Consider the following 27,521-nt stretch of genomic DNA (forward strand, 5'->3'; position numbering starts at 1 on the left):
CTGTCTCCTTCCGACTGGAGTTGCCCCCATCTTTTCGAGTACACAACGTGTTTCATGCCTCCCTCCTTAAACGCTGCTCCCCGTCCTTGGCTCCCTCGAGGAAACCTCCTGTCCCCGTTCTCACCCCTGAGGGGGTAGAATTCGAGGTGGCCAAGATTGTGGACAGCAAGATGGTCCAAGGCTCCCTCCAGTACCTGGTCCATTGGAGAGGATACGGGCCTGAGGAGAGGACTTGGGTACCCGCCCGGGATGTTCACACTGGGGTATTGGTCAGGAGGTTTCACCTTCGTTTCCCCAATAAACCAGGTCCATCTAGAAAGGGTCCGGTGGCCCCTCATAAAAGGGGGGGTACTGTTAAGGATCTGCCAGGCACAGCTTCTGTGTCTACGCCCATAGGTAATCAGTCTGCACCTGCTTCTATGTCTGTGAGACTGACTCCATCTTCCACCACTCAGGATGGCAGGCTTAGGAGTGGGAGAGCCTATCACAGCCTGGCCAGACGGAGCTAGCTCCCGCCCTCTGTCTATTTATACCTGCCTTTCCTGTTCCTCCTTGCTTGTGATTCTTCTCGTTTTTGTTTCCTGGCCCTGCTGCAGCTTCTTGAACTATTTGACCCTGCTTCATATTGACCCTGGCTTACTGACTACCCTCCTGCTCTGCGTTTGGTACCCCGTACACTCCTGGTTTGACTCGGCTCGTTCACCACTCTTGTTGCTCACGGTGTTGCCATGCGCAACTGCCCCTTTTCCCTTGCTTCTGTGTACCCTTGTCTGTTTGTCTGTTGTGCACTTACTGAGCGTAGGGACCGTCGCCCAGTTGTACCCCGTCGCCTAGGGCGGGTCGTTGCAAGTAGGCAGGGACTGAGTGGCGGGTAGATTAGGGCTCACTTGTCTGTTTCCCTACCCCCATCATTACAGTACCCACTTTCACTCTCACAGAGCTTATACATTTTTATTCCGTACTTTGCCCTTTTACTTGGCAAGTATTGCCTAAATCATTGCCATTCTTTGAAGAGCACGAGAGACTCATCTATGGCAATGTTTTTATTTGGGATGTATGCCTCTGAAAATGTTTCACTCAGAAGTGTAATAAGCGGCCTAATTTGAAATAACAATTTTTTTAGATTTTTATTTTTTATTTTTTAATAAACGAAATTACTTTTGACAGGTCCCCAGAAGGAAACGGGAGGGGAGATGGATCAGGGAGCTTTATGGGGTTAAAAAACGGGTTTGTGTACTGTTTTACAGTTGTGAGGGGACACACTAATATCTCTCAGGTCGGATCTCCTCAGAAATGTCACAACTGTGACAGAAATGAGGAGATCCGTCACAGATGAAGGCGGCAATTCACTTTTTCTGCTGTGATGGTCAGTCTGGAGTGACTGACCAATCACAGCGATCTCCAGAGGGGGGCAAGACCGCGATTGGTCCCACCACCGATAGCCGTGACGATCAGCTGTCTATGATCGTCTATGTATGCTCGTCCTAATGCGGCAACAACCCGCCGCTCAGGTCGAGCATTCTCATCCTGCGTCTGCAACCAGTTAAAGGAGTTGTACAGTTTGTTGTTGTTTTTTTAACTTATTTGTAGAATAGGAAATCATACAGTTTTCTAATATACATGTATTAGAAATTCTGCTCACATACATTTCTTATAGTCCGTGACGCCCCTTTCACATTAGAATGGTATAGTCCACAGATCAGTCATGTGTAATGCATCCACAGGCTTACTGAATATGACTAATCATGGCGCCAGTCATGTGATTCCCCCCCCCACACACAATGTGTTGGGGTACAATAGAGGACACATCCATGGGCTACTGAATAGGAATAATGATAAACAGTTGCTTCACTGTGCATGTATTCACTGTCTCTAGATGATTTTTAACCCCTTCCCGCTTTGGCCTTTTTCGACCTTCCTGACAGAGCCTCATTTTTTAAATCTGACATGTGTCACTTTATGTGGTAATAACTTTGGAATGCTTTTACCCATTCAAGCGATTCTGAGATCGTTTTCTCGAGACACATTGGACTTTATGTTACTGTTAAAATTTGCTCGGTGCATTTAGTATTTAATTGTGAAAAACACCAAAGTTTAGTTAATAATTGCAAAGATTAGCATTTTTCTAAGTTTTAATGTATCTGCTTGTGAGAAAGGCAGTTATACCTCACAAAATTGTTGCTACTTAACATCCCCCATATGTCTACTTTAGATTGACATCCTTTTATTTTTCTAGGACGTTACAAGTCTTAGAATTTTAGCAGCAATTTCTCACATTTTCAAGAAAATGTCAAAATTTCAAAAGGCTATTTTTTCAGGGTCTAGTTCAGTTGTGCAGTGGCTTTTAGGGCCTTATATATTAGAAACTCCCAATAAGTCACCCCATTTTAAAAATGTCACCCCTCAAAGTATTCAAAACAGCATTTATAAAGTTTCTTAACCCTTTATACGTTTCACAGGAATTAAACCAAGGTATAGGTGACATTTACAAATTTCATTTTTTTTTGTTGCAGAAATTCATTTTTAATCCAATTTTTGTAACACAAAGTTTTACCAGAGAAACGCAACTCAATATTTATTGCCCAGGTTCTGCAGCTTTAGGAAATATCCCACTTGTGGCCCTAGTGTGGTAATGGACTGAAGCACAGGCCTCAGAAGCAAAGGAGCACCTAGTGGATTTTAGGCCTCCTTTGTATTAGAATATATTTTAGGCACCATGTCAGGTTTGAAGGGCTCTTGCGGTGCCAAAACAGTGGAAATCCCCCAAAACTGACCCCATTTGGGAAACTGCACCCCTCAAGGAAATTATCTAGGGGTATAGTGAGCATTTTGACCCTACAGGTTTAGTGCAGAAATTATTGGAAGTAGGCAGTGAAAATGAAAATCGACATTCTTTCAAAGAAAATGTAGGTTTAGCTAATTTTTTCTCATTTCTACAAGGACTAAAGGAGAAAAAGCACTGCGACATTTGTAAAGCAATTTCTCCCGAGTAAAACAATATCACACATGTGGTCATAAACGGCTGTTTGAACACACGGCAGGGCTTAGAAGGAAAAGAGCGCCATTTGGCTTTTGGAGCTCAAATTGGAATGGTTTGCGGAGGCCATGTTGCATTTGCAATGCCCATGAAGGGCAAAAGAATGGAAACCGCCCACAAGTGGCCCCATTTTGGAAACTATACCCCTTGAGGAAATTATCTAGGGTTATAGTAAGTATTTTGACCCTGCAGCTTTTTTGCAGAAGTTATTGGAATTAGGCCGTGAAAATTAAAATCTACATTCTTTAAAAGAAAATGTAGGTTTAGCAAAATTTTTTCTCATTTCCACAAAGACTAAAGGAGAAAAAGCACTGCAACATTTGTAAAGCAATTTCTCCTGAGTAAAATAGTACCCCACGTGTGGTCATAAATGGCTGTTAGAAATTAGATTAGTGTGCACTCGATTGTGTAGAGTGAAAATGGGATTTTTTCCATAGATATGCCAATATGTGGTGCCCAGTTTGTGCCACCATAACAAGACAGCTCTCTAATTATTATGCTGTGTTTCCTGGTTTTAGAATCACCCTACATGGGGCACTAATATTTTGCCTGGACATTCGACAGGGCTCAGGAGTGAAAGAGTACAATGCGAAATTGAGACCTAATTTGGCGATTTACAATGTATTGGTTCACAATTGCAGGGCTCTGTGAAATAATAAAAAGAAACCCCTGAGATGTGACCCCATTTTGGAAACGACACCCCTCAAGGCATTTATTAAGAGGTGTAGTGAGCATTTACACCCCACAGGTCTTTTCCATAAATGAATGCGCTGCGGAAGGTGCAATGTAAAAATTTAAATTTTTCCCCAGATATGCCAATTCAGTGGCAAATATGTCATGCCCAGCTTATGCCACTGGAGACACACCCCAAGAATTGTTAAAAGTGTTACCCCGGGTATGGCTGTGGCATATTTGTGGAAGTAAACTTCTGTTTGGGCACGCTGTAGGGCTCAGAAGGGAGGGAGAGCCATTTGGCTTTTGAAGCGTAGATTTTGCTTGGTAGTAGATTTGTTTGGAGTTTTACTGGTATTTCAGTTTATAATGTGGAGGTACATGTAAGCCGGGCAGAGTACATCAGGGGCATAATCAGGTGGTATAATAATGGGGTAAAAAATAACAATAAAATAACTGATAAATGGTGTCCTTTCTTATCCCCCTTTTGGTACACACTCGGCACCTGTGCAGTTTGCAGAATTTTGCTGGGAAGTGTTGTCCTGGTATAATACGTGCACCCTCGCTTCCAGCATATATGTTTGTGCCCTCCCCTTCCTGGTTCCCTAATTTTAGGGCTCTGATAAATCGCCTCTTGAAACAGAAGAAATGTTCCCAAGGGGCTTGCACAACTGCATATTTTTATTTCCTGACTTCTTGGAGCCGTAACTAATATTTTATTTTTTCATAAACTTAGTGGTATGAGGGATGTTTTTGGCAGGATGAGCTGTAGATTTTATAGGTACCAATTTTGGATACTTGCAACTTTTTGATAACTTTTTATTTCATTTTTTGTAGGGCAAAGTGACCAAAAAACAGCAATTCTGGCATTGTTTTTTACGGGGTTTTTTTGCGCCGTTCACCGCGTGGAATAAATAACATAACATTTTTATAATTTAGGCCATTACGGACGCAGCGATATCAAATATACATGGTTTATTTTTTTCAATAATAAAGGACTTGATAAGGGAAAAAGGGTGATTGTGTTTTATTTTATTACTTGAAACTTTTATTATATTTTTTACTCTTTTTTTTTTTTTACACTTTTCTTTAGTCCCACTAGGGGACTTGAAGGTCCAACTGTAAGATTTTTTTTTCTATTACATTGTACTACCTATGTAGTGCAATGTATTAGATCTGTCAGTCATTCACTGACAGCAAGCCAATTAGGCATCTCCTCCGGGCGGGGCCTAATCGGCTTCCGTAATGGCAGAGCAGGAGGCCATTGTTAGGTCTCCTGTTGCCATAGTAGCAGTCGTCAGCCGTGCGATTGCAGGGCAAAGCTGCCGATCTGCTGACAACCACAAAGATGCAGCGATCGCTTTCAATCGTTGCATCTAAGGGCTTAATGGCAGGGATCGGAGCAGGCTGCGGTTCCTGCCGTTACAGCTGACATCCACCGCTGATGACGGCCGCTCATCTCCCAGGCGGTTGGCTGGAAGTTTTCTGCACTAGGCAGACCGGGAGGCCACTATTAGGCCTCCGGTTGCTATTGCAGCCACCGACACCCCGGCGATTGCTTTTGACCGTTGCATTTAAGGGGTTAATGACGGGGATCGAAGCTAACTTCAGTCCCCGCCATTACAGCAGGGTGTCAGCTGTAAGGTACTGCTGACATCCAGGGATGATGGCACCGACTCTGCTTCTGAGCCGGTGCCATCCATTTGTCTTAAATATACGACATTTTGCGGGAAGCACTGGCTTTCCATGACGTATACTTACGACAAATGTCGGGAAGATGTTAAAATAACTGTCTATCCCTATTAGATTTTGTTACCTTAATGCCAGTGTGTCACATGACTGACGCCATCTTTAGTTCATTCAGTTTTGCTATAGGTGTATTTTTATGGACTAATCTGAGGGCTATACCATTTATTTTATTGTAGACAGAGGCAAGTGCACTGATATAAGAAAGGTATGTGAGCAGAATTTTAAATACATGTATATTAGAAATCTGTATGATTTTCTATTCTATAAATAAATTAATAGAAAAAATAAAAAGTGGACAACCCCTTTAAGTTCTTATTATTTCACAAAGCAGGAAATACCAGCAATAAGGTCTATGGATTTCTTTGCTACTTAGCATTTTGTCCACGATTCAAATTGTGGATATAACATGAGGGACATTTTCATGTGATTTAGTCTTAAGAAAGCGTAAGAGTATGAGAAACGGCCATGGGCCAATCCTTTTACATCTTCTGCATGTTATGTCTGTAATTATGCTACAATAAAGATTTCTAAAAGATCGGTCAGTGACGCCGAAATTATTTACTTTGTGCACTTTTTACAAAACAGCACATCCCTCTTGGTTGAATAGTAGAGACTGAGAGGAGTCACCATTATATTTGAGTCTACTATTCTTTCCAGTAAACCTTATTGATCCATTATAAATCAAAGGAATCCTTTATGATCCATTATGATTTCGGTAATAACAAAAGCAATGACCCCAGTGTGAGTTTGGGGGCCATTCAGTGGTACCTGTTGGATCCAATAGCTTATGTGGGCATCTTATCGATAATAAAAAAACAGAATTTCTATCACTTTGTTAATTTATCTCCATTGCTAAATCTGTGTTTCTATCCTATTTAGATATATAACAAAATATGGAAAAATCTTATTCTACTACTACAAGTTGGCAGACAGAAGTAAACAGCACCATATAGTGGGGGGATGTTAACGTATACCTAAATGCAAACCACTCGATGTTTATGTGTAATAGAAAATGTCAAATTGTTTTCAAATAATTTGATGTATTAAAATAATTAACATTTAAAGTAGAAACAAAATGGCTAAATACGTAATTTTGTTTCTTTATATACCTTATGCTCTGTCCACACTAGCATCACAGTTTACGTTTATAATGAAAGCCATGACGCGGTGATAAAACTGATGGATCCAAGCAAGCACTCACTTACCCTATTTACTTTTCATTGGGATCTGTTACTTTATCGCAGCAATTTTCGTAAGAAACAGCGTTTTTTGCAGCAAAAAATGTAACAAAATGGACTTATGGAAATACACAGACACATTAGACTGGATTTTTGAATTGTAAAGTATTCTAATTGCGCTAAGGATTCTTTTTTTAGAATCAGAGTCATTTGCTGACTTTCTTCAGGTTTTATTTCTTTACGTGTTTGGGTTGTAGTTTGCCACAGTTTCCTGGGGAAACGAAACCGTTTTTGGGGGGGGGGGGGGGGTTCTGTGTTTTGCCTTGTGAGACTCCATGTTTCTAGATTCTAACCTAATATGAAGATGTTTTCTTCTACAATAATGGTCATTGTGTACATTTGTAACAGTCTAACGCCTTGGCGCCGCAGACAGATTTAGCCTTCAAGACTTGCTGATATTTATAGTTTTTCTTCATCCCCGCTTTCCTAGAGCCATAACTTTTTTATTTTTCTGTTGACATGGCCGAATGACAGTTTCTTTTTTGCGACAAGTTGTATAGCACTGTTTTGGGGTACAAATAAAGTAAAGGGGGTGTAAATAACCAGCTCTACTTGTTTTTTTGGGTTTCGTTTTTATGGCATTCACCGTGCAATATAATTCACACGTAAACTTTATTCTGCAGGTCAGTACAATTACAGCAATACCAAATGTATACAGTCTTTTTATTTTTTTACTACTTTTGCACAATAAAAACGCTTTAAAAAACAACAACAACATGTTTTTGTGTTGTCATATTCTGAGAGCCATAACTTTTTTCTTTTAAGGCAGACCGAACTGTTAGGGCTTGTTATTTGCGAGACAAGTTAATACTTTTATTGGTACCATTTTGGGGTGCATACAACTTTTTGTTCTCTCTTTATTCCTTTTGGAGATGGAATGAACATAAAATTTCTGGCTTTTTTTTTCTTTCTACGATGTCCAACCATACCCCTGTATATATATTTATTTTTTCTGATGCAGCAAAATATAGAAAATCAACTTTTAAAATGGTGCGCTGTATGCTAATTACCATTGAGGAGTCATGGGTATGGTGACGCTATCCTGAAAAGTCAAGGAGTACGGTCTTCAAACCTTGCCTTCTAGGCTTAATTGCCATATCCCTGCTTAATCGACCTTCCCCTTGGCCACTCTAGGTTACTTACAGCCACCTTCAACTCTCACGGATGCACCGATGCCTAGTACTCCCCGGGCATGCGCAGTGCAGTGAGGTGTACTCTGCCTGGCTTCATCGTTGCGCCGTGCATGCCTGGGGAGTAAAAGTAAACTAATAACATTTATATATGGACATATCGGTGCCAGGAAATTGCAATTAAAAAAGATAATGTCATTTAAGGGAAGGATTTTTTTCTTTCCATAGTCCAGGTCACTGTTAACAGCACATACATGTCATAAAGACAGTAAAAATGACTGACTGTGCTCTTGTCCTATGTGGTAGATACTGCTAGTAAGGGCTACATGCTATGAGTAATACCTAATGATTAATCAATCCGACATTAGTAAGGACCATTTATTGAATACAGAAGTGTACTCGTATACGTTAGAGATGTCCCATCTCGACAAACCCTTTCTAAAATGAGGCAGGCCTGGCGATAAACTCATTCTGGCAGTTCCAATTTCTCTAACCCTGGTCATCAGATATTATGACACTGTGAAACCATGAATGTACAACCATGTAATATATATTGTTGCGTTAAAGGGGTTGTCCGGGCACGGATCGGTTTTTCATACTGATGACCTATTCACAGGATAGGTCATCAGTATATGATCGGTAGGGGTCCGACTACTGGACCCCGTGCTGATCAGCTGTTTCGGCTGCCTGTGGACACTTGATGTTATGCATTGTTCAGTCCTAGGAGCAGGTGGCTTCGTACACTGCATAGAGGCTGTGCTGCAAAACAGAAACTCTGCTCCTATTCACTTGCAGCTTGGCCACTATACTGTGACTGGAGCCATCTGCTTCCGGCACAGACATTGATGAAAAAAATCTCCAAATACGGCTCATGAAGTGACATACTTTTTACGTGGCGTTTTTTACACATTGTTTTTTAAAACGGCAGTGTAAAAAAACGTCCTGCCTGAACGAGACACTGTTTTTCCCATTGAATTCAATGGGCAGATACTTGTAGGCGTTTAACTACCGTTTTTTTAGGCGTATTTTGGGGCGTTTATGCCCCGAAATACGCTTGAAAACACAGCATGTGAACATACCCTTAAAGTGCAACATATGGAAATGTAAGGGGGATGTGCTTAACAACACTGGAATACTGGGTTAAAATCTGACCAGGGGCAACATCTGCATGGAGTTTGTATGTTCTCTGTGAGTTTGTGTGGGTTTCCCCCTGGTACTCTGGTTTCCTTCCACACTTCAAAAACATACATATAGGGAATTTGGAATGTAAGCCCCACTGAACAGCAGATATAAATAGCCCAAATAGACCCCATAATGACTGCCAGGAAACAGCACTTACCTGCAGCTTTAGTCCGGTTTATACACATATTGTTTTGACTTGTTTTCGGTGTCATTTTTTGCTGTAGCCAAATTGTAGTTTAAAGCATGTGGACAAATTTGACAATGCTTTTGGGGTCAGTGGTGTTTTATCAATGTGCAGGATGCTCTAGGTGTGGCATTTTTCTAGCATTTTTTCCCATAGGCTTCTCTATTGAACTTCAAAAACGCTAGAAAAAAATGCATGTACAAAATGACACTAAATAAAAAAACACCAAATAAAAAGGCTTGAAAAAAAGGCCATAAAACACTTGAAACACAAACGTCTTTTTACATGCGTTTTAAAACACAGAAAAAAAAGTGGCATATTCACCCTGAAAATCCAGCATATAAATCTATCCATTCTAGATACACTACAATCAAGCAACCAGATTTCGAGAAGCATAAAATTAACTTTTTGAAGGTATATGTACTGTTAGTACAAGGGTTACATTTTACACCTGTCATTAAAATCTAATGATCCACAGAGGGTGGCATTGGATTATAAAATGTTGCTATTTGCAACCAGATAAATGCTGAAACAGATACTACTATAGCAGGGGTCTCAAACTCGGCCGGGTAAGTGGGCCGCATATAGAAAAAATGTGAAGTGGTCGGGCCGCATTACTTTCAAATTTGATACAATGCAAAATTATTGTTAATCAATTAGTTATTTGAACTACTATAAAAATACTACATTACTATAATAATACCGCTAGGTTTAAAATTTGAGAGATTTCTCCACGTGCTTATTTCAACAAACCAGCTTTCCAGTTTAAGTGTCGCTAAATGCAGTCTGGCGGCTCAGTTAGCACACATGTCAAGATTGGGCAGCCCCTTTTTAGATGCCACAGCAGTGCCCCCTGTAGATGCTGCCACAGCAGTGCCCCCTGTAGATGCTGCCACAGCAGTGCCCCCTGTAGATGCTACCACAGTGATGTCAGGGACTTGCCCAGAGCTGGAGTCCCGGAGCAGAGCCGCTTCTGGCACTCTGCCTGGGATTCCAGCTCTGCTCCTGAGATCAAATTGTAATTCATGCTTCTAACTTAAAGGCACATTAAGCCTAAAGAATATCATCTTAATTTGTTGTGCAGTAAAATATAATATATTGTTCCCTAGTACCACATCCAAAACATTCCTTCTAAGGCCAGTTCACACTGGGTACTTATGCAGGCAGAAAAATCTGGCTCAAAATTCCTTCAGGAATTTTAAGGCAGATTTTTACCTGCCTGCAAATTCTTGCCGTGTTTTTGGTCCGAGGCCGTTGAGCGCCGCAGGCAAAAAATGCCATGAAAAATTCTCTCTCTGCCTACCATTTATTTCAATGGGAGGTCAGAGGTGGAACCGCGGCAAGAAAGAGCATGGCTTAAAACCGCAGCGGAAAAACGTCCCCGCCTCCTATTTGAAATCCATGGAAGGTGGTTTCTGAAGTTTTTTGCCGCTGATTCTGAAGCGGTTTCCGCGTCAAAATCAGCGTTAAAAAAACTCAGTGTGAACTGGGCCTTAGATCGTCCAAGATATTTCTGGTACAAAAACGGAGTACAACTTAACTTTTACTGGTGATTAGTTATTAAGCTTATGTGCTACATGTAAAACAGCTTCAATATAGTATAAATTATATAATTAAACAATGAGATACATTTGCTACATATAGGGAATGGCAACTGACAGTGCTTGTGATGTTCTTTTCTCAGGAAGAGCCTTCAGCTCCCTATTATGTCCATTATGCATTTACAAGTATGTCAAATGAAGGGCATCATGTTGGGAGCTAGGTTTAAATATAAAACAATACATTTTACAAGTGGAACTTAGTTGCTCCCATGTATGACTGGTGGGTAATGGGTGTGTTGCAGCCCAGAGGTGAGTTTGGGCCCCTTATTTGCCTGGGTACCTGGCAGCAGTACCGCTCATATCTGTACATATGTGTGTTTCAACAGCATTGTGTGTTCTGGTAACCCCCTAGACAAGCTTTACCATAACGTACAATTTAGGAATACTCTAAAAGGAAACGTGTTGAGAGACTAGGGTTATTGAGGGTCATCCTGGGTATTGTTTTAGAAAAAAAGATGCTTTTATCAGGGCAATTGTCCTATATTTGTTATTTACAGCCACTCCCTAGGGAAACAGCAGGGACATCTGCCAAAAAATTACCTAAGACAAGAACGTCAGAACCGTAGTAAGACTATAGCCATTCCCTTTATGGAAGAAATGTATCTCATGTTTCTTTATATGATTGATACAATATTGTAAAAATTTATATTTTTGTGACCTTCAATTGATGTGTATGGATATAGGCAAGGGTAGATTTTAACCTACTTACTAATAAAGATTATCTTTTGATCTGTTTTTATACCAGTGATACAATTCCCTTTTGTCAGCCACTTTTTAGGTTGGTGAGAGACTGACTGTAGAGCTCTCAAAAGGATGCCAAGAAAATGTCTTCCCCCATGATCACTACTATACAACACATTTTTACAGTTCTGATGACCACCAGAACCATTTCCATACAGATTTATTAATTATATTAGCAGCGTGTTATCTAAGTTTTTATTTTATATCGGCTGACATAGGGTTTAGTGGCCCTTTGACAGTTCTGGCAAAAGGACACATGATCACACAAATTAAAGTTTCTATATGACGCAGCGTTTCAACGCAGGATTTTGCAATGAACATCGGTTTTAGGCAGGTAGAGAAATACAGGCATTTGCTGTGTTAAGATAAATAAGGAATTACATTTATTTAAAAAGACATATCTTACATTTTTATGTATTGAACTCTATCTAACATAAAATATTCTTGGTCAAAACTTCTTTATGCAACATAAAATCAGTAAGACTTAAACTCAAAGACATAAGTTAACAAAAAGTACCTTAAAAATGTCCATGATTAATTGGCAATATATTCCATTTCATTAGGCATAAATCCATTAGGCTAGAACCATGTTAACTACTCATATTTGTCTAGTTATTTATCAATAGGCTCATACGCCGGGAAGCTTTTTGTAGAGTATTGTTATACAGTGGCCATTATAACAATAAAATAGGATATTTACAATAAAAAAAGAAATATATGTACCTCTTCTTTAATTAAACATTGACTCATTCTAATAAATCGTATTCATGATGTATTGTAGCCCATGTTGTAAAGCTGTCCCATCTAGAGTGGGCAGAAGCATATGTTCTTGGTATTATTAAATACAATTATTGGTCGTAGACAAACCAGTGGATATTTATGGTCATTTTCTTCCTTAGTGTTTAAATTACAAATGCCATGAGAATTCCAAAACCGTTCATATAATCTTAAGTCTCAATCATTGAGGTGGGAACGTCGCTTCAGAACTGGTAACATTACTTAGCCAACCTACAGAGGCCATTGGCAAGATTCTGGGTAAGGATATAATGGTTCCAGCTTTTTCCACTACACAGCAGGGTACCACCAGATGATTGTCCTGGGAGGATCTATCAATATAAATCAACACTGTTCATACAGGAATACTGCACAAGAGTTTCTGATATGTCAGTCCCACTACAGAGAAGATTCTTGCAAAAATTAAAAAAAGTATATAGTGAGTATTCTTTCTTTTTGACATCAATGGTTTTCCTAAAATAAAGAACACATACAACAAATTTTAGAAACATTGCATAATACTCTATTAAATGTGTTTTAGGTAATATAAAATCCAATTAAACCTCTTCTCTAAAACTGCTAAATTCCACTGAAAATCGTTGACACCCAATGACTTCCATGGAGGAATTACTTTTGTTCATCAAATGAGCATTTAGTTTCCAGTTAGCACAGTGATAACGGGTGATCATGGGGTATCGCATCAGCAAGACTTCCCTGCCATCAGCTTGTTGAAAGGGACCTCTAATGTAACATGTGGTTCTCCAAATCAGAAAACTACTTGAAGGGGTTGTCCAGGATTACAAAATAGGATCTGCTTTTTCCCCAGAAAAAGTGCTGCATCTGTCCATGGCTGTGTATGTTATTGCAAGTTAGTTTGATTTAGGCTCTGTGCGCACTACCTTGTGGCTCTACATTTAACGTGTATGTTGGGAAAGCTCCCTACATACACACTAAACATGTCCATAACACTCCATTACTCTGACAGAGGCCATAAGATTGTCCTTCTGGGCTCCGTCAGGCTGGTATACGTTAGTATATCTCTTTTTTTTTGTAGTAGACTACACTTTTCCATCTCCACGCAGTATACATTTTTTTTTAACATGGGAGCCTATGGGTGATGTATGCCACTGTATGGCATACTTCACAGGAATATGTTTAAAGTATAAGTCATGGTCTTCTCAATGACTTTTTATGACGTATACCTTAAACGGATACCATTGTAGTGCATGTATGCATTAAACCCATGTCTAACAGTGGCATCTGTCACACATAGACTATAATGGTATACGTATAACATATACGTCATAACCAGGGTCAGAAGAGTTCATGGCAGATACGTTAAGCGTACAATTAAACTCTATGGTGATGGATGCCACTGTTAAGACACCTTTCACAGCCCATGTGTAATGAATACGTAGGGAGCTTTTCCCGGCGTATACGTTAAACATAGTTCAAAAACGTGATGTGCACAGAGCCTTACTTGAATCGAGATGAACTGCAATAAAAGATACAATCCATGGATGATGTGGTGCTGTTTCTGGGGGGAAAAAAAACATACCATTTTTTCAAATGCTGGGCAACCTCTTCTGTAGTAAATGGTCCAGAAACCCACGAGAACACTATACGTGGCCACTCCTAGTGCTCTGTAGCTCCTGAACATAGCATCATTTAAAGGGTTATTCCTAATTGCCATAAATATCTGATAGATGCAGGTCCCATCCGCACCTATTGTATTTCGAGAACAGGGGTCATCAGAACCTAAGTTGAGAGGTGGCCGTGCCGATTTCTGTTCTATGGGAGTTACGGAAACAGCACCTTTCCCCTTAGTCCCGGCCTGGAATCAGCAGCCAGCCGCTATCTTACCAGGCAAAACGGGGTCGGGTGACCTCCGTTCTCGATATAGCGGTAGGTCCCAGAGATGGGACCCGCATCTATCAGACGTTTATGGCTTATCCTGTGGATAAGCTATAAATATTTGAGTTCACAATAACCCTTTAACTTCCTAAAGACCGGGCCAATTTTGTCCTCCTCCCAATTTTTTTTGCTCTTTGCATTCCTGCATTTTTTGTTTGATGTACTGTAGCTGTATATAGCTTTGTTTTTGCAGGACAAGTTGTACTTTATGTAGATGCAATTCTTTGGTACATATACATTAGTGTTTAATTTATGTAAATGTTTATTTTGACAAAAATGCTGACAAAAAAATACAATTCTGCTACAGCTTTTTTATCAATATATACCAATTATAATAACTAACACTATAAATTTATTGTACAGGCTTTTATGGTCGTGACCATAGCAAGTATGTGTCTATCATATATTTTATGTTTTGTAACTTTTTTTATTTAATATAGTTTATTTATTTTAAAAAAAAAACGTACATGTTTTTTTCCTTACCAATATATATTTTTTTAACTTTACTTTTTTTAATTCATTTTTACATTTTTTTAAATCCCAAATGGGGTGTTTTAATTTTTAACTTTTATTTTTCCAACTATAATATACTGGTATATATCTAAATGCCAGTATATTTAGCGCAAATAACGCATTTGTTGCCAAGTTTTCATCCAGATTTGCAAACAGAAGACTTTTACAGGCAAGTGGATTTTCATATCTGCTGAATCCTCATTCTTTTGTGGAAGTTCACTGCAGATTTCACCCTCTTCAATGTAGATGGGGTAAAATTTGCAGCAAAATCTGCACGTAAAATGTGCGGATTTTGCTACAGAAATGCTGCGGAGAATCCACAACAAATCCCTACAGGTGTGGGTACCCTAATAATAGTACATAGGCAGTTGTTAGGGCATACCTAAGTATGCCCTAACAACACAAAATATGGTTAGACTGTTCTGGGGTCCTTCAATAGCCCCTGGGCTGTCTGTAGATACTAGGTATCCTTCACAGGGATTTTCCCCCTCACTCTTTCCCGTTGAATGCGCAATCCGCATTAATCGCGACATTCAAAGGGTTAACAGTGGATTCAGTGAACCCTCTGATCTTCTCTATTAGAGCGGAGCTGCATCTGTGTATTACATTCGTTGCTCCGCTTCTGATTGCATGGGCACACTTTGCTGTTTAATGCACGATCAGCTAATCGAGTACGCGCGTCCTGATGCGGCAACTGCCTCGTCAACCAGTTAAGCAGTGCGTAAGTAAAAGTTGCAGCAACTTTAGGTTTACAACTATTTGAACTAAGTTAAACTAAGAAGCATATGTTGTTGGCTCCTGAAGCTTCAATTAAATGTATTTTCTTTATTATGTTTAGTGTCATCTTAAATTTAGAATACCTCTTGTTTATGTGCTTTGTCTTGCTGATGGATACCATTGGCAGAACCTGAGTTTCCAGTCATCTATCACAGATGAAAAAAGAAATAAAAAAAATAATAAAAAAAATTGCTATTGGAAAAAGCTTCTGTTTACTACATCAATGAAAAGACACTAAAGACCTAAAACAGTGAAGTGAGCCATAAAATAAAAAGGAGCTTCAAATCAGCTGCCAACAAAACAAGTCATTACCTTCCAGAGAATTCTTATTATACAAGTTGTCCTTAAGTTATAATTGGGGGGACACGACTGCTCAGATAACTATGATACTAATACTTGCCAGCTAAAGAGCAGTTCACAAGTATTTATGGTAAGAACAAATTTTACTTTTACTTCTTGCCTGTGGTCAGCACACCCTCTAGTTATGTAGACTTGAGGGCTTGTGTATTTATAAATGTGATTCAGCTATTTTTGTGAGAAACCCAATGGAAGCTGTTTCATACAAGTAGCAATGCCAGCTTCAAGTTGCCACAAGAAAAAAAAGGCTTGTCAGCAGTGATGATGGAAAGCAGCAATGCCCCTAAACACTGATTATTACATAATATATAATATCAAATAATCACGGATTATTTCCAGAAATAAAGCAATACAACTCTGGATAGAAACAAAATTTTTTAATTGCTTTTAGTGATTGTTTTTTTTTTGTGCTAAATGTGTAATAGTAGAGCTGCACTCTATATACATTCTAAAATAGATGCAGCAAAATAACTTCTGGTGTATTTTATTGTTAATAAGTAGATGGTGTATGTGTAAATTAGATTACTATCACTACTTTGCTGAATATTGTCTGTTTATTTTCTGTCCCTAATTAAATATATGTTATGATCAGGCAAGCAAAATGGGTTTCCAATTTCAAAAATACAGTAAAAAATTGTATGGCTGTAAAAAACTAAAGGTGGATTACGAGTATCTGCATGTTGTTATCTATTGATATAATGAATCGATTACTGACAGGGGGTGATAGGCTACTATAGACATGTAATGGGCACACAGAGAGAGAGAGATAGGGTACTGAGTAAAACTGCATTGCAGGAACAGAGGTGAAACGGTAATTATTTTACTGTTGGGGGCTCTGTAAACAAAACAAAAGCCGCTTTAACCCCTTAATGACCGGGCCATTTTGCACGTTAATGACCAAGGATTATTTTTTGTTTTTTCATGGTCGCATTCCAAGAGTCGTAACTGTTTTTTTATTCCGTCTATATAGCCGTATAAGGGCTTGTTTTTTGCGGGACGAGTTGTATTTTGTAATTGTACCATTTTTAGATGCTTATAATATATCGATTAACTTTTATTAACTTTATTTTAAGAGAGAATTGAAAATAAGCAGCTATTCCAGCATTGATGTTCACTTTATTCTATGGGTCGGCACGATTACGGGGATACCAAATATGTAAGTGTTTTATATGTTTTTTCTACGTTTGCACAATAAAAAGCCTTTTAGAAAAAAATTCCTTGTTTTAATGGGTTAAACTGCCGGAATCGGAGCGCGCTTCGATTCCGGCAGTTGCAGCAGGAGCCAGGCTGTGTATAACAGCCGTGCTCCTGCCGCTGATCGCGTGGGTACAGTGTCAGTACCCGCGCCATCACAGGACGGATATATCCGTCCTCCTGCGCGAACTAGCAGCTGCAGAGGACGGATATATCCGTCCTTCGGCGTTAAGAGGTTAAAATTCAGATATCCAATTACTAAATGTACAAATGCCTTTTCTATACCTGCCATCATACAGCTCATCATCTTTTGCTGTATATCTGTGCATGTCACTCAGAGAGATGTAATAAATTCAATGAAAAATTACTAGAGATAAAAGATTCCATATACATAAGAGGACTCTTAGAAAATACTTATGTTATAGATAGGCAGCTGTCTGACCTCAGATGTAACATGACCTTTTAGTAAGATACTTGATACCCAAAATCAAGTGGACCCTTATATATGTGAACTACTTGAGAACTGTGTGAGGATTTTACCTGAAAACTTTCAGCACTGCTTCTCATGGCCTCCATAAGCTTCTCCGTTTGTTGACCTTGGTCTAGAGCTAATCGAAGAGCATCTTCAGTGCTGACTAAGCGATGCTGTAATCTTAGCACCTCTGATTCAGTAGATGGATCTATTAATGAGTATCTCCTCTGATCTGCCCCTGATTTCTCTTTATCCTGATGTATAAAAATAAACTAGATTAAGACATGCATCTATTACGTAAAATTTGTTATATGTAACATTAACAACCAAAATTTACTATATAATTCTTTCAAAGACAAACGTATATTAAAAACAACTACAGATGAAAAGTTTCTCACCAAAACCATTAACTTTTCTCTAAGTGCTTTGATTTCCTCTTTTAATTTCTGTTCTTTAGATCTCCAGTCTGCCTTATGGACCTCTCGGCTCAGGTCTTTCTCTGGCCCAGGTGAATGCCGGTTGGCCTCAAGTAGTAAAGCCCTGAGTTCGTTTAGACTCCTGGTATGTCAATGAGAAGCAGAAAAAAAATGCAAGACAATCAAAATAGCATTTGGTGCTTAGTTTTTACATTTCACACATATTCATTAAAAAAAGGATTTGGTCAACTTAATTGTTAACCACAACATAAGCTCACTGTGCCACATGCTACAGCCACCATTAAGTTAAATAATAAAAATCCTTTTGCCTACAGCCGCCAGTCTGCGTGCTTGCTTTATACAGATGTATTTAGGTAGTATTCAGTGTGCTATCCACCAGTTGATTTGGGGCTCTCCATCTGAAAAATGGAGCTCCGATCCCGATGAAGATATACTTAGGCCTTATTCACACGACAGTGAAAAAAAATGTCCATTAAAAACTGATCAACTGTCAGTTTTTCATGGCCATTTTGCATCAGTGTGTCTCTAAATTTTCATCCATTTCCAGTCCGTCTGTCCGTTTTTAATGGTCGTTTGACATCCATTTTGCATCAGTTTTTCATGGCCGTTAAAAAAACTGATGAATTTCATTGGTCGGGCTTTTTTTGTCCCAGCCCCCTGAAAACACCCAAAGGCAGGTCACATGTTCACCTAGACACTATTTACAGCCTCCCTGTATATGATGCCACACACCTCCCTGTATATGATGCCACACACCTCCCTGTAGATGATGCCACAAACCTCCCTGTATATGATGCCACACACCTCCCTGTATATGATGCCACACGCCACCCTGTATATGATGCCACACAGCCTCCCTGTATATGATGCCACACCTCCCTGTATATGATGCCACACACCTCCCTGTATATGATGCCACACGCCTCCCTGTATATGATGTGTGAGACAGTGACAGGTAAAGTCATTGAGGGAAGGTACATTTCCCCTAGAATCCTGTCATATGTATCCTAGGCTCCAGTGAATGAGTATTTTTTTGCAATAGAAAGCTCTAGCTTTCCAATCTCGGCTTAAGGAAAAGCCGGAAAAAAGGGCCTGGAGTTGGAATGGGGAAGAGCAGGACGGGTTCCCCAATCCCTAGTCCATCTCTGTTTGTAGGACAAGGCTGCTGCTCAATTAGCTGCACCTGCAGCCGGTATATAAAAAGGTGCAGACACAGTGTGTAAAGATCCCCTCCCCCCGACTCAGACCGGTGACTACTAAGTCTGGAGTAGTCTGTATTCTATGTGAGTAAAGACCTGTGTTACTTTGTGTCCAGTGCCTGGTAGAAAGGCACTTGGTATAGTTAGATAATATCTTGTTTAGTTAGTTCTCAGACGAGCAGGATTTATTTTGTATTTTGCCTTGTTGTACAAGAGGCTGTTTTCTTTGACAAGAATAAAACACAGGCAAAGCCCTGTTATGAACTTTAATGCATAGTGTCCCTTTCTCTGACTATGAAGAAACCGTTGTACCAACCTCTCCTGATGCTAAACCCTAACATATGGTGGAGGATGCGGGCACGGTCTCAAAGAGACATATACCTATTTAAAAAGGACTTTTTCTGCTCCAAGCGGAAAATCGTTGCTGGGGGCAACAGCACAATTTTTTTTTCTCCCCCCACCCCCGGGAGTGCTTGGAAGTGTATGTCTTGGGTGAAGGCGGCAACAGGGCTAGAAAAAGAGACTGTTAAAATGGATGAAACACTTAAGCAGCTGATTCAGGCTAATATCAACCAGGAGAAGATAAGCACAGCTCTGCAAGAAGCCAGCGCGACTCAGCGAATGGTGCATGAGGAGGCCATGCGTGCACAGGCTGAAACCAATATTCTGCTGGGTGAAGCCCACAGACTGGCCTTAAAAGAACAGCAGCAAATTAATCGCCATTTGCAAGACCAAATTCAGGCCTCAGTGGAGAGGTCAGCGGGGCCTCATGGTTTGCGCCAAACCACTCGTGCAGCGGTACAGACATCTCTGCAGAAGATGACACCCACCGACGACGTTGAGGCCTATCTCATGGTGTTTGAGTGAGTGGCAGAAAGAGAGAAGTTATCTTCAGATCAGTGGGCAGCAGTGGTGGCACCTTTCCTAACCGGAGAGCCGCAAAAGGTGTACTTTGATCTTAATGAGCAGGATGCCAAGGATTACTCCAAGCTGAAGGGTGAGATCCTTGCCCGTCTGGGTGTTAATATGAATATGCGTGCTCGACAGGTGCACAACTGGACTTTTGTGGAACACCTACCTGCCCGGTCACAAATGTATGATCTTGTCCATCTTGCAAGGAAATGGCTACAGCCAGAGGAATCAAACCCTGCGCAGATCGTGGAGAGAGTGGTGCTTGACAAATACATCCGCTCCTTACCACCAAAGGTTCAGCGTTGGGTCGGTCAAGGAGATCCTACAGATTGGGAACAGCTGGTGAACCTGATTGAAAGGTACAGAGCTACTCAGGATCTACTCCAAGAAGTACCGCCTGGATGTTCTAACCCCAGGAACAGCAAATAGTGCGGAGCACCGGTAAGACTGTTCCATTTACTAGAGGGGTGAGAAATGTCTTTAAGGGAGGTGGCTCAGAAGGGGAGCAGACGGAGGGAAGAAATCCCAGAGAGACACTGAAGGCCAGACCAGGGTCTCAAGTGGGGGACCGGGGCCGCATACAGTGCTGGCGGTGTTATGGACCTGGGCATATTGCTGCCAATTGTCCCCTGACTACTGAGCCAATGGAGTGTGATGCAGCAAGGCGAATATCCTTGTTTGCACGTCCTGTTTGTTCTGCTGAGACGGTTTACGAGACTGAACAACAAATGTGTGTCGTAAAAGTGGAAGGGTGTACTGTGAGTGCCTTGCTGGATTCCAGGAGTCTGGTTACCCTGGTGCATGCCAGCCTGATAGACCTTGGAACATTCAGAGGACATAGTATAGGGGTCCTGTGCATTCATGGGGACACTAAAGAATACCCCACCGCTTTGGTCACTCTAGAGACTTCCTGTGGAATCGCTTACCGTGAAGTGGGTGTGTCAAGTCCCTGATGCACAGTGTGATCCTGGGGAGAGACTTCCCAGTGTTCTGGGACTTGTGGAGGAAGAAAGATGTAACCTCCACTGTAAATGTTAATGATGGTATTAATGTGTGCGCTGTGATTAGCCCAGAACCCTTTAACGAGGATGCTGAAGTGCCAGCAGTAGGGCTGACCACTGAGCCTGATAAATTTCCCCTGGCTGTTTTTGCTGGTGAAACGGATGAGCAGGAGGAAATTTCTGATATACCAGAGTTAAATGTATCACGTGACAATTTTGGGACTGCTCAACTTAGAGATCCCACATTGTTAAAAGCCAGGGAAAATACTAAGGTATTAAATGGAGTGCCTCAACATCCAGGGGCTGATAAGGTGTTTCCACACATGGCGGTTAACCAGGATTTGCTGTATCGGATAGATAACATACGTGGGGAGGTTGTTGAACAGCTGGTGATACCCCAACTGTATCGTAGAATGGTGTTGGACTTGGCTCATAAACACGTGCTGGGGGGACATCTAGGTTGCGAAAAGACCAGAGAGCGTATCTTACAACGATTCTTCTGGCCGGGGGTATATACGGAAGTTCAGAGGTATTGCGAGTCCTGCCCGGAGTGTCAGATAACGGCTCCTATGCCACATTTTAGGAGTCCGCTAATGCCTTTACCTATCATTGGGATCCCTTTTGAAAGAATTGCCATGGATCTGGTCGGCCCTTTAGTCAAATCCTCTAGAGGACATCAATATATCCTAGTGGTGTTGGACTATGCCACACGCTACCCTGAGGCAGTCCCTTTGCGAAATTCCTCTTCAAAAGCCATTGCAAGAGAGTTGTTTTACATGTTTTCCCGTACTGGTTTACCTAAGGAAATCCTTACCGATCAGGGAACTCCCTTCATGTCCAAAATCACCAAGGAATTATGTAAACTGCTGAAAATTAAACACCTGCGTACCTCTATATATCACCCTCAAACTGATGGTCTTGTCGAAAGATTCAATAAGACATTAAAAGGCATGTTCAGGAAGGTGGTTAGTAAGGATGGGAAGGATTGGGACTGTCTTCTGCCTTATTTGATGTTTGCTGTACGTGAAGTTCCTCAATCATCCACAGGGTTTTCTCCTTTTGAACTTGTATACGGCAGACAACCCCGTAGTCTCCTTGACATAGCCAAGGAAACCTGGGAGCAAGAGTCCACACCTTATAGGAGTGTAATTGAGCATGTCACGTTGATGCAAGACCGAATCGCTGCGGTCATGCCTATAGTTAAGGAACACTCGGAGCAAGCTCAGGATGCTCAGAGCAGGGTGTATAACCGAACTGCTAAAGTTAGAAATTTTAACCCTGGTGATCGAGTGTTGGTCTTAGTGCCAACCGTAGAAAGAAAATTTCTTGCTAGATGGCAAGGGCCGTATGAGATAATTGAAAAGGTGAGGGATGTAAATTATAAAGTTTACCAACCAGGTAAAAGGAAGACAGTACAGTTATACCATGTAAACGTAATTAAGCCATGGAAAGACAGAGAGACCCTCGTGGCAGTAAGTACCCCCTATAGTCTTAACCCAGATGTGTATGTGTCAGAATCCCTCGCAAAGCCACAGAAACAGGAGACAAAAGAGTTTGTGCAGAGAAACACAGACGTGTTTTCAGAACTGCCAGGACAGACTAGTATAATAAAACATGACATTGTGACCGAGCCTCAGGTTCGGGTCCACTTGAAACCCTACAGAGTCCCTGAAGCTCGCAGACAAGCCATATCTGAGGAGGTCAAGAAAATGCTAGACCTTGGGATTATTGAAGAGTCAAAAAGTGAGTGGTCAAGTCCCATTGTATTGATTCCGAAACCAGATGGGTCATTACGTTTCTGTAACGACTTCCGCAAGTTAAATGAGATGTCAAAGTTTGACGCATACCCAATGCCAAGAGTTGACGAGTTAATAGAGAGACTGGGCCATTCAAGGTATTTTTCAACACTTGATTTAACCAAAGGCTACTGGCAAGTACCCCTCACGGAGGGCGCCAAAGAGAAAACTGCGTTCATCACCCCGGATGGTCTGTTTCAATATATTTGTTTACCATTTGGGCTACATGGGGCTAACGCGACCTTTCAAAGGTTAATGGACATAGTCCTCAAACCCCATCTTCGGTATGCTTCGGCATATCTGGACGACATTATAATCTTTAGTGATGACTGGGAAAGCCACTTACCAAAAGTACAAGCAGTACTAAACTGCATCAGAGCCGCGGGGTTAACAGCAAACACAAAGAAATGTTCCTTAGGCTTGGAGGAAGCACATTATCTGGGGTACATAATTGGGAGAGGGGTAATAAAGCCACAGGTCAACAAAGTTGAGGCTATACAAAACTGGCCCCAGCCCTCAACCAAAAAGCAGGTCAGAGCTTTCCTAGGAATTGTAGGTTATTACCGCAGGTTCATTCCAAACTTTGCCAGCACAGCAGTGCCCCTGACAGATCTTACCAAGGGAAGTAAGTCTGTCATGGTCAAGTGGGACACGAAGGCTGAAAGCGCCTTTCAAGAGTTGAAACTGGCCCTGTGTAACCAACCAGTCTTAGTCACTCCTGACTTCAAAAGTTTGTTGTCCAAACTGATGCTTCTGATGTGGGGCTCGGAGCAGTTCTGTCACAAGAGGTGGGTGGTGAGGAACATCCTGTGACCTATTTAAGCAGAAAACTTACCCTGGCTGAGAAAAACAATAGCATAGTTGAACGTGAGTGCTTGGCAATTAAGTGGGCACTTGAGTCCCTGAGATATTATTTATTGGGTCGTCGGTTTAGGTTGGTTACAGACCACTCTCCTCTAACGTGGATGTGTCAAGCTAAAGAGAGAAATTCAAGAGTTACACGGTGGTTTCTTACTTTGCAGAACTTCAAATATACTGTGGAACACAGGTCAGGAAAACTGCAGGGCAATGCTGACGCTTTGTCTAGGACACACTGCCTTGTAGCTAAATGTGTCCGATCCCACGGGCTCGAACAGAGGAAGAGGGTATGTGAGACAGTGACAGGTAAAGTCATTGAGGAAAGGTACATTTCCCCTAGAATCCTGTCATATGTATCCTAGGCTCCAGGGAATGAGTATTTTTTTGCAATAGAAAGCTCTAGCTTTCCAATCTCGGCTTAAGGAAAAGCCGGAAAAAAGGGCCTGGAGTTGGATTGGGGAAGAGCAGGACGGGTTCCCCAATCCCTAGTCCATCTCTGTTTGTAGGACAAGGCTGCTGCTCAATTAGCTGCACCTGCAGCCGGTATATAAAAAGGTGCAGACACAGTGTGTAAAGATCCCCTCCCCCCGACTCAGACCGGTGACTACTAAGTCTGGAGTAATCTGTATTCTATGTGAGTAAAGACCTGTGTTACTTTGTGTCCAGTGCCTGGTAGGAAGGCACTTGGTATAGTTAGATAATAGCTTGTTTAGTTAGTGCTCAGACGAGCAGGATTTATTTTGCATTTTGCCTTGTTGTACAAGAGGCTGTTTTCTTTGACAAGAATAAAACACAGGCAAAGCCCTGTTATGAACTTTAATGCACTGTGTCCCTGTCTCTGACTACGAAGAAACCATTGTACCAACCTCTCCTGATGCTAAACCCTCACAGATGCTACACGCCCCCCTGTATATGATGCCACACAGCCTTCCTGTATATGATGCCACACGCCTCCCTGTAGATGATGCCACACGCCTCCCTGTATATGATGCCACACGCCTCCCTGTAGATGATGCCACACCTGCCTCCCTGTAGATGATGCCACACCTGCCTCCCTGTAGATGATGCCACACCAGCCTCCCTGCAGATCATGCCACACCAGCCTCCCTGCAGATCATGCCACACCTGCCTCCCTGTAGATGCCACACCAGCCTCCCTGTAGATGCCACACCAGCCTCCCTGTAGATGCCACACCAGCCTCCATGTAGATGCCACACCAGCCTCCCTGTAGATCCCTGTAGATGCCACACCAGCCTCCCTGCAGATGCCACACCAGCCTCCTTGTAGATGCCACACCAGCCTCCCTGTAGATGCCACACCAGCCTCCCTGTAGATGCCACACCAGCCTCCCTGTAGATGCCACACCAGCCTCCCTGTAGATGCCACACCAGCCTCCCTGTACATGATGCCACATTCTCACGAGTGCAGCGCCGTCTATTGTCTTCTTCAGGTTTGGTCACTCATCTGCACGGGATCTGGCAAGGCAGCGCGACGGGGCGATGACGTCATCGAGGCGCCTTCAAACCCGTGAAGACGAGTGACCACACCTGAAGAAGCGCCGCAACCGTGAGTATGCCAACGATAGCCAGCAAGGGAATTAGTAGTTCCCTTGCCAATCCCCATGTAACAGATCCGTTTTTAACGGTTGTTACATGTATTGACAGCTGTTAAAAACGGATCCATTGACTTCTATGGGGGCCGTCAGGCCATTAAAATGGCCCAAAAATAGGACATGTCCTATTTTTTAACGGCCATTATTCACGGGCCGTTGAAAAAACAGCCGTGTGAATGCACCCATAGAATATCATTGCTCTGAAAACGGCCATGTGAAGGCTGTTAAAAAGAAGGCCATCACACGGCCGTTTTTCATTGTCGTGTGAATAAGGGCTTATACTGCTACATTAGTCAAAAAAGACTATTGGACCTGTTTAGATTAAATAAAATGATATTATTGGTACATTTTTCTTCCTTTACTGCCCTAGATTACCACAGATAATATCATTAATTCCCATCCTAAAGTGTCCACATACTGCAGACTTTTTCCGCCATGGATTTAACCACAAATCCATGGTACAATCTGTATGTGTCACATGCAAGTTTACATCAGATTTCAACCTATGCATTGTAAAGCATTACATTTGCGATGAAAATCCACAACAAAGCTGCAGTATATTTGTCATGCTTCAGAATTGAAAATCTGCAGTTTGCCCGTAATTCTTTTTCCCAACCACAAGTATTGTACTATTAATTGCTGCAGATGTTTGGTGCAGATTCCGCACCGAAAATCCACAGCCTGTGAAGTCGCCCTAAATCTTGCTAGGAATCTTCCCATTGAGGAGATTTATCAGTGCAATTAAGTCGAGGAGTCATCCATGAGAGGGACTAAATTTCTCAAAACATGGTATCACTGATTCCAATCTTCGATTGAGTTCAGGAACATCGTGACTTCTTGAATATAATCCCGAGGCATAGGGGGCGATGTCAGTTTTCTTCCCTCCCTTTTCTCCCTCTGTCTCATCTCCTCTTTTGCTTCTTTCTCTTTTTCTGATATGTCCACTCACGGACCAATGTGAATGGCTGCGGGTTCAGGATGCATAGGTCGTCCGTTTCAAGTACTGTATCAGCTGTGCGTTGTTGTTCTTCTTGCACTTACTGTAGAAACATATACTGGCCTGCGAGCCGATGTTTGTGCTGCTTATGTTTGCACTATCGTGTTTGTGTTGTGGAAAACGGAAAATAAAAGAATTTGAAAAAAAGACAAGGAGTCATTGTGTGTCAGTCAAGTATTTTTTTTTCTAATTCATTTTTTTTTTAACGTGTCAGGTTAAGAAATTTGTCCCTTCCCTTTTCCCATCCCTTGTTGAACTTGATGGACATGTGTCTTTTTTTCAACAGTACTAATTATGTAACTATGTAAGGTTGTCAGAAAAAGAGAATTACAAAATATAGGCAAAAACATATGGGATAATGTACCCCACTGTACAGTAAATTATACACAGGTCATGGAACTCCGAAATTAATTTTAACGTTCTTTACCTTTAAAAGTAAGGTACATTATTACTTATAAAACACACCTCTGCTGCTGCAGAATCTCTTTTTAAAGAGTAAGGGGGAGCGGTCTGCAGCATTTGAGGTGTGTATTATGTTGTTTTGACATGCTGGAACATGTAAATGTATAATACACATTCAGTGGTTGACACAGGAGAAGGAACTTCCTGCAAAAATAATCTGCAATAGACTGCTACTGCAGAAAGAGAACAGATTCCAAAATCAGAATTTAATGTATATACAAATATTATTTACAGACTGATGTGTATTATAAAAATATAAAGCAACCTGTATGATATTGCACTCAGTATTGTAGCCTGAGTCTGGTGTTATAGTCTAGTTTCACTTACCTCTCTTTCTTGAGTAATTCTTGGCTGATAATGACAAATTGGCCTGATGAATCATGGGACTTCCTGGAAAAAGCCTCTAGTTCCACTTCCAATTTTTTATTATCCTTTACTAATGAATCCACCTTCTTGTCCCCGGATTTACATTTGCTCTCAAGTGCTATTGGTTACATGAAAAGATTTACTAAGTAAATAATATAATATATTCTTATCATTCAGCTCTTACTACGATATGACTACAGAAAACTACTGGTTGTCTTATAAGATGGCACAGTGCTAGAGACTATTGCAAAATATAACCCAAAGTACTAATGTGTGCAATTAACTAGAATTAGTCTAAAGTGACATTTTACCCAGAGATTTCCTGGCATTTAAAGCTATTTCCTTG

General features: G+C 41.2%; 1 protein-coding gene across 6 annotated transcripts in view; it reads right to left on the reverse strand.

The window, feature by feature from the left end:
- Positions 1-11,894: 11,894 nt before the first annotated feature.
- CLIP2 (CAP-Gly domain containing linker protein 2) overlaps positions 11,895-27,521 on the reverse strand; it is a 128,708-nt gene continuing 113,081 nt past the window's right edge. For 5 of the 6 annotated variants that reach the window (XM_075852882.1, XM_075852881.1, XM_075852885.1 and 2 more), the window contains 5 exons: positions 27,137-27,293; positions 17,934-18,093; positions 17,604-17,789; positions 15,596-15,658; positions 11,895-12,782 (listed from right to left, as the gene is read on the reverse strand). In XM_075852882.1, coding sequence (XP_075708997.1) covers positions 12,771-12,782; positions 15,596-15,658; positions 17,604-17,789; positions 17,934-18,093; positions 27,137-27,293 — 578 coding nt within the window. In that variant the 3' untranslated portion in view covers positions 11,895-12,770. The remainder of the gene's footprint in view (positions 12,783-15,595; positions 15,659-17,603; positions 17,790-17,933; positions 18,094-27,136; positions 27,294-27,521) is intronic. The other variant, XM_075852883.1, reaches the window with a different exon arrangement.

Source organism: Rhinoderma darwinii, chromosome 2, assembly GCF_050947455.1.
Source record: "Rhinoderma darwinii isolate aRhiDar2 chromosome 2, aRhiDar2.hap1, whole genome shotgun sequence".
Taxonomy (NCBI): Eukaryota; Metazoa; Chordata; class Amphibia; order Anura; family Rhinodermatidae; genus Rhinoderma; species Rhinoderma darwinii.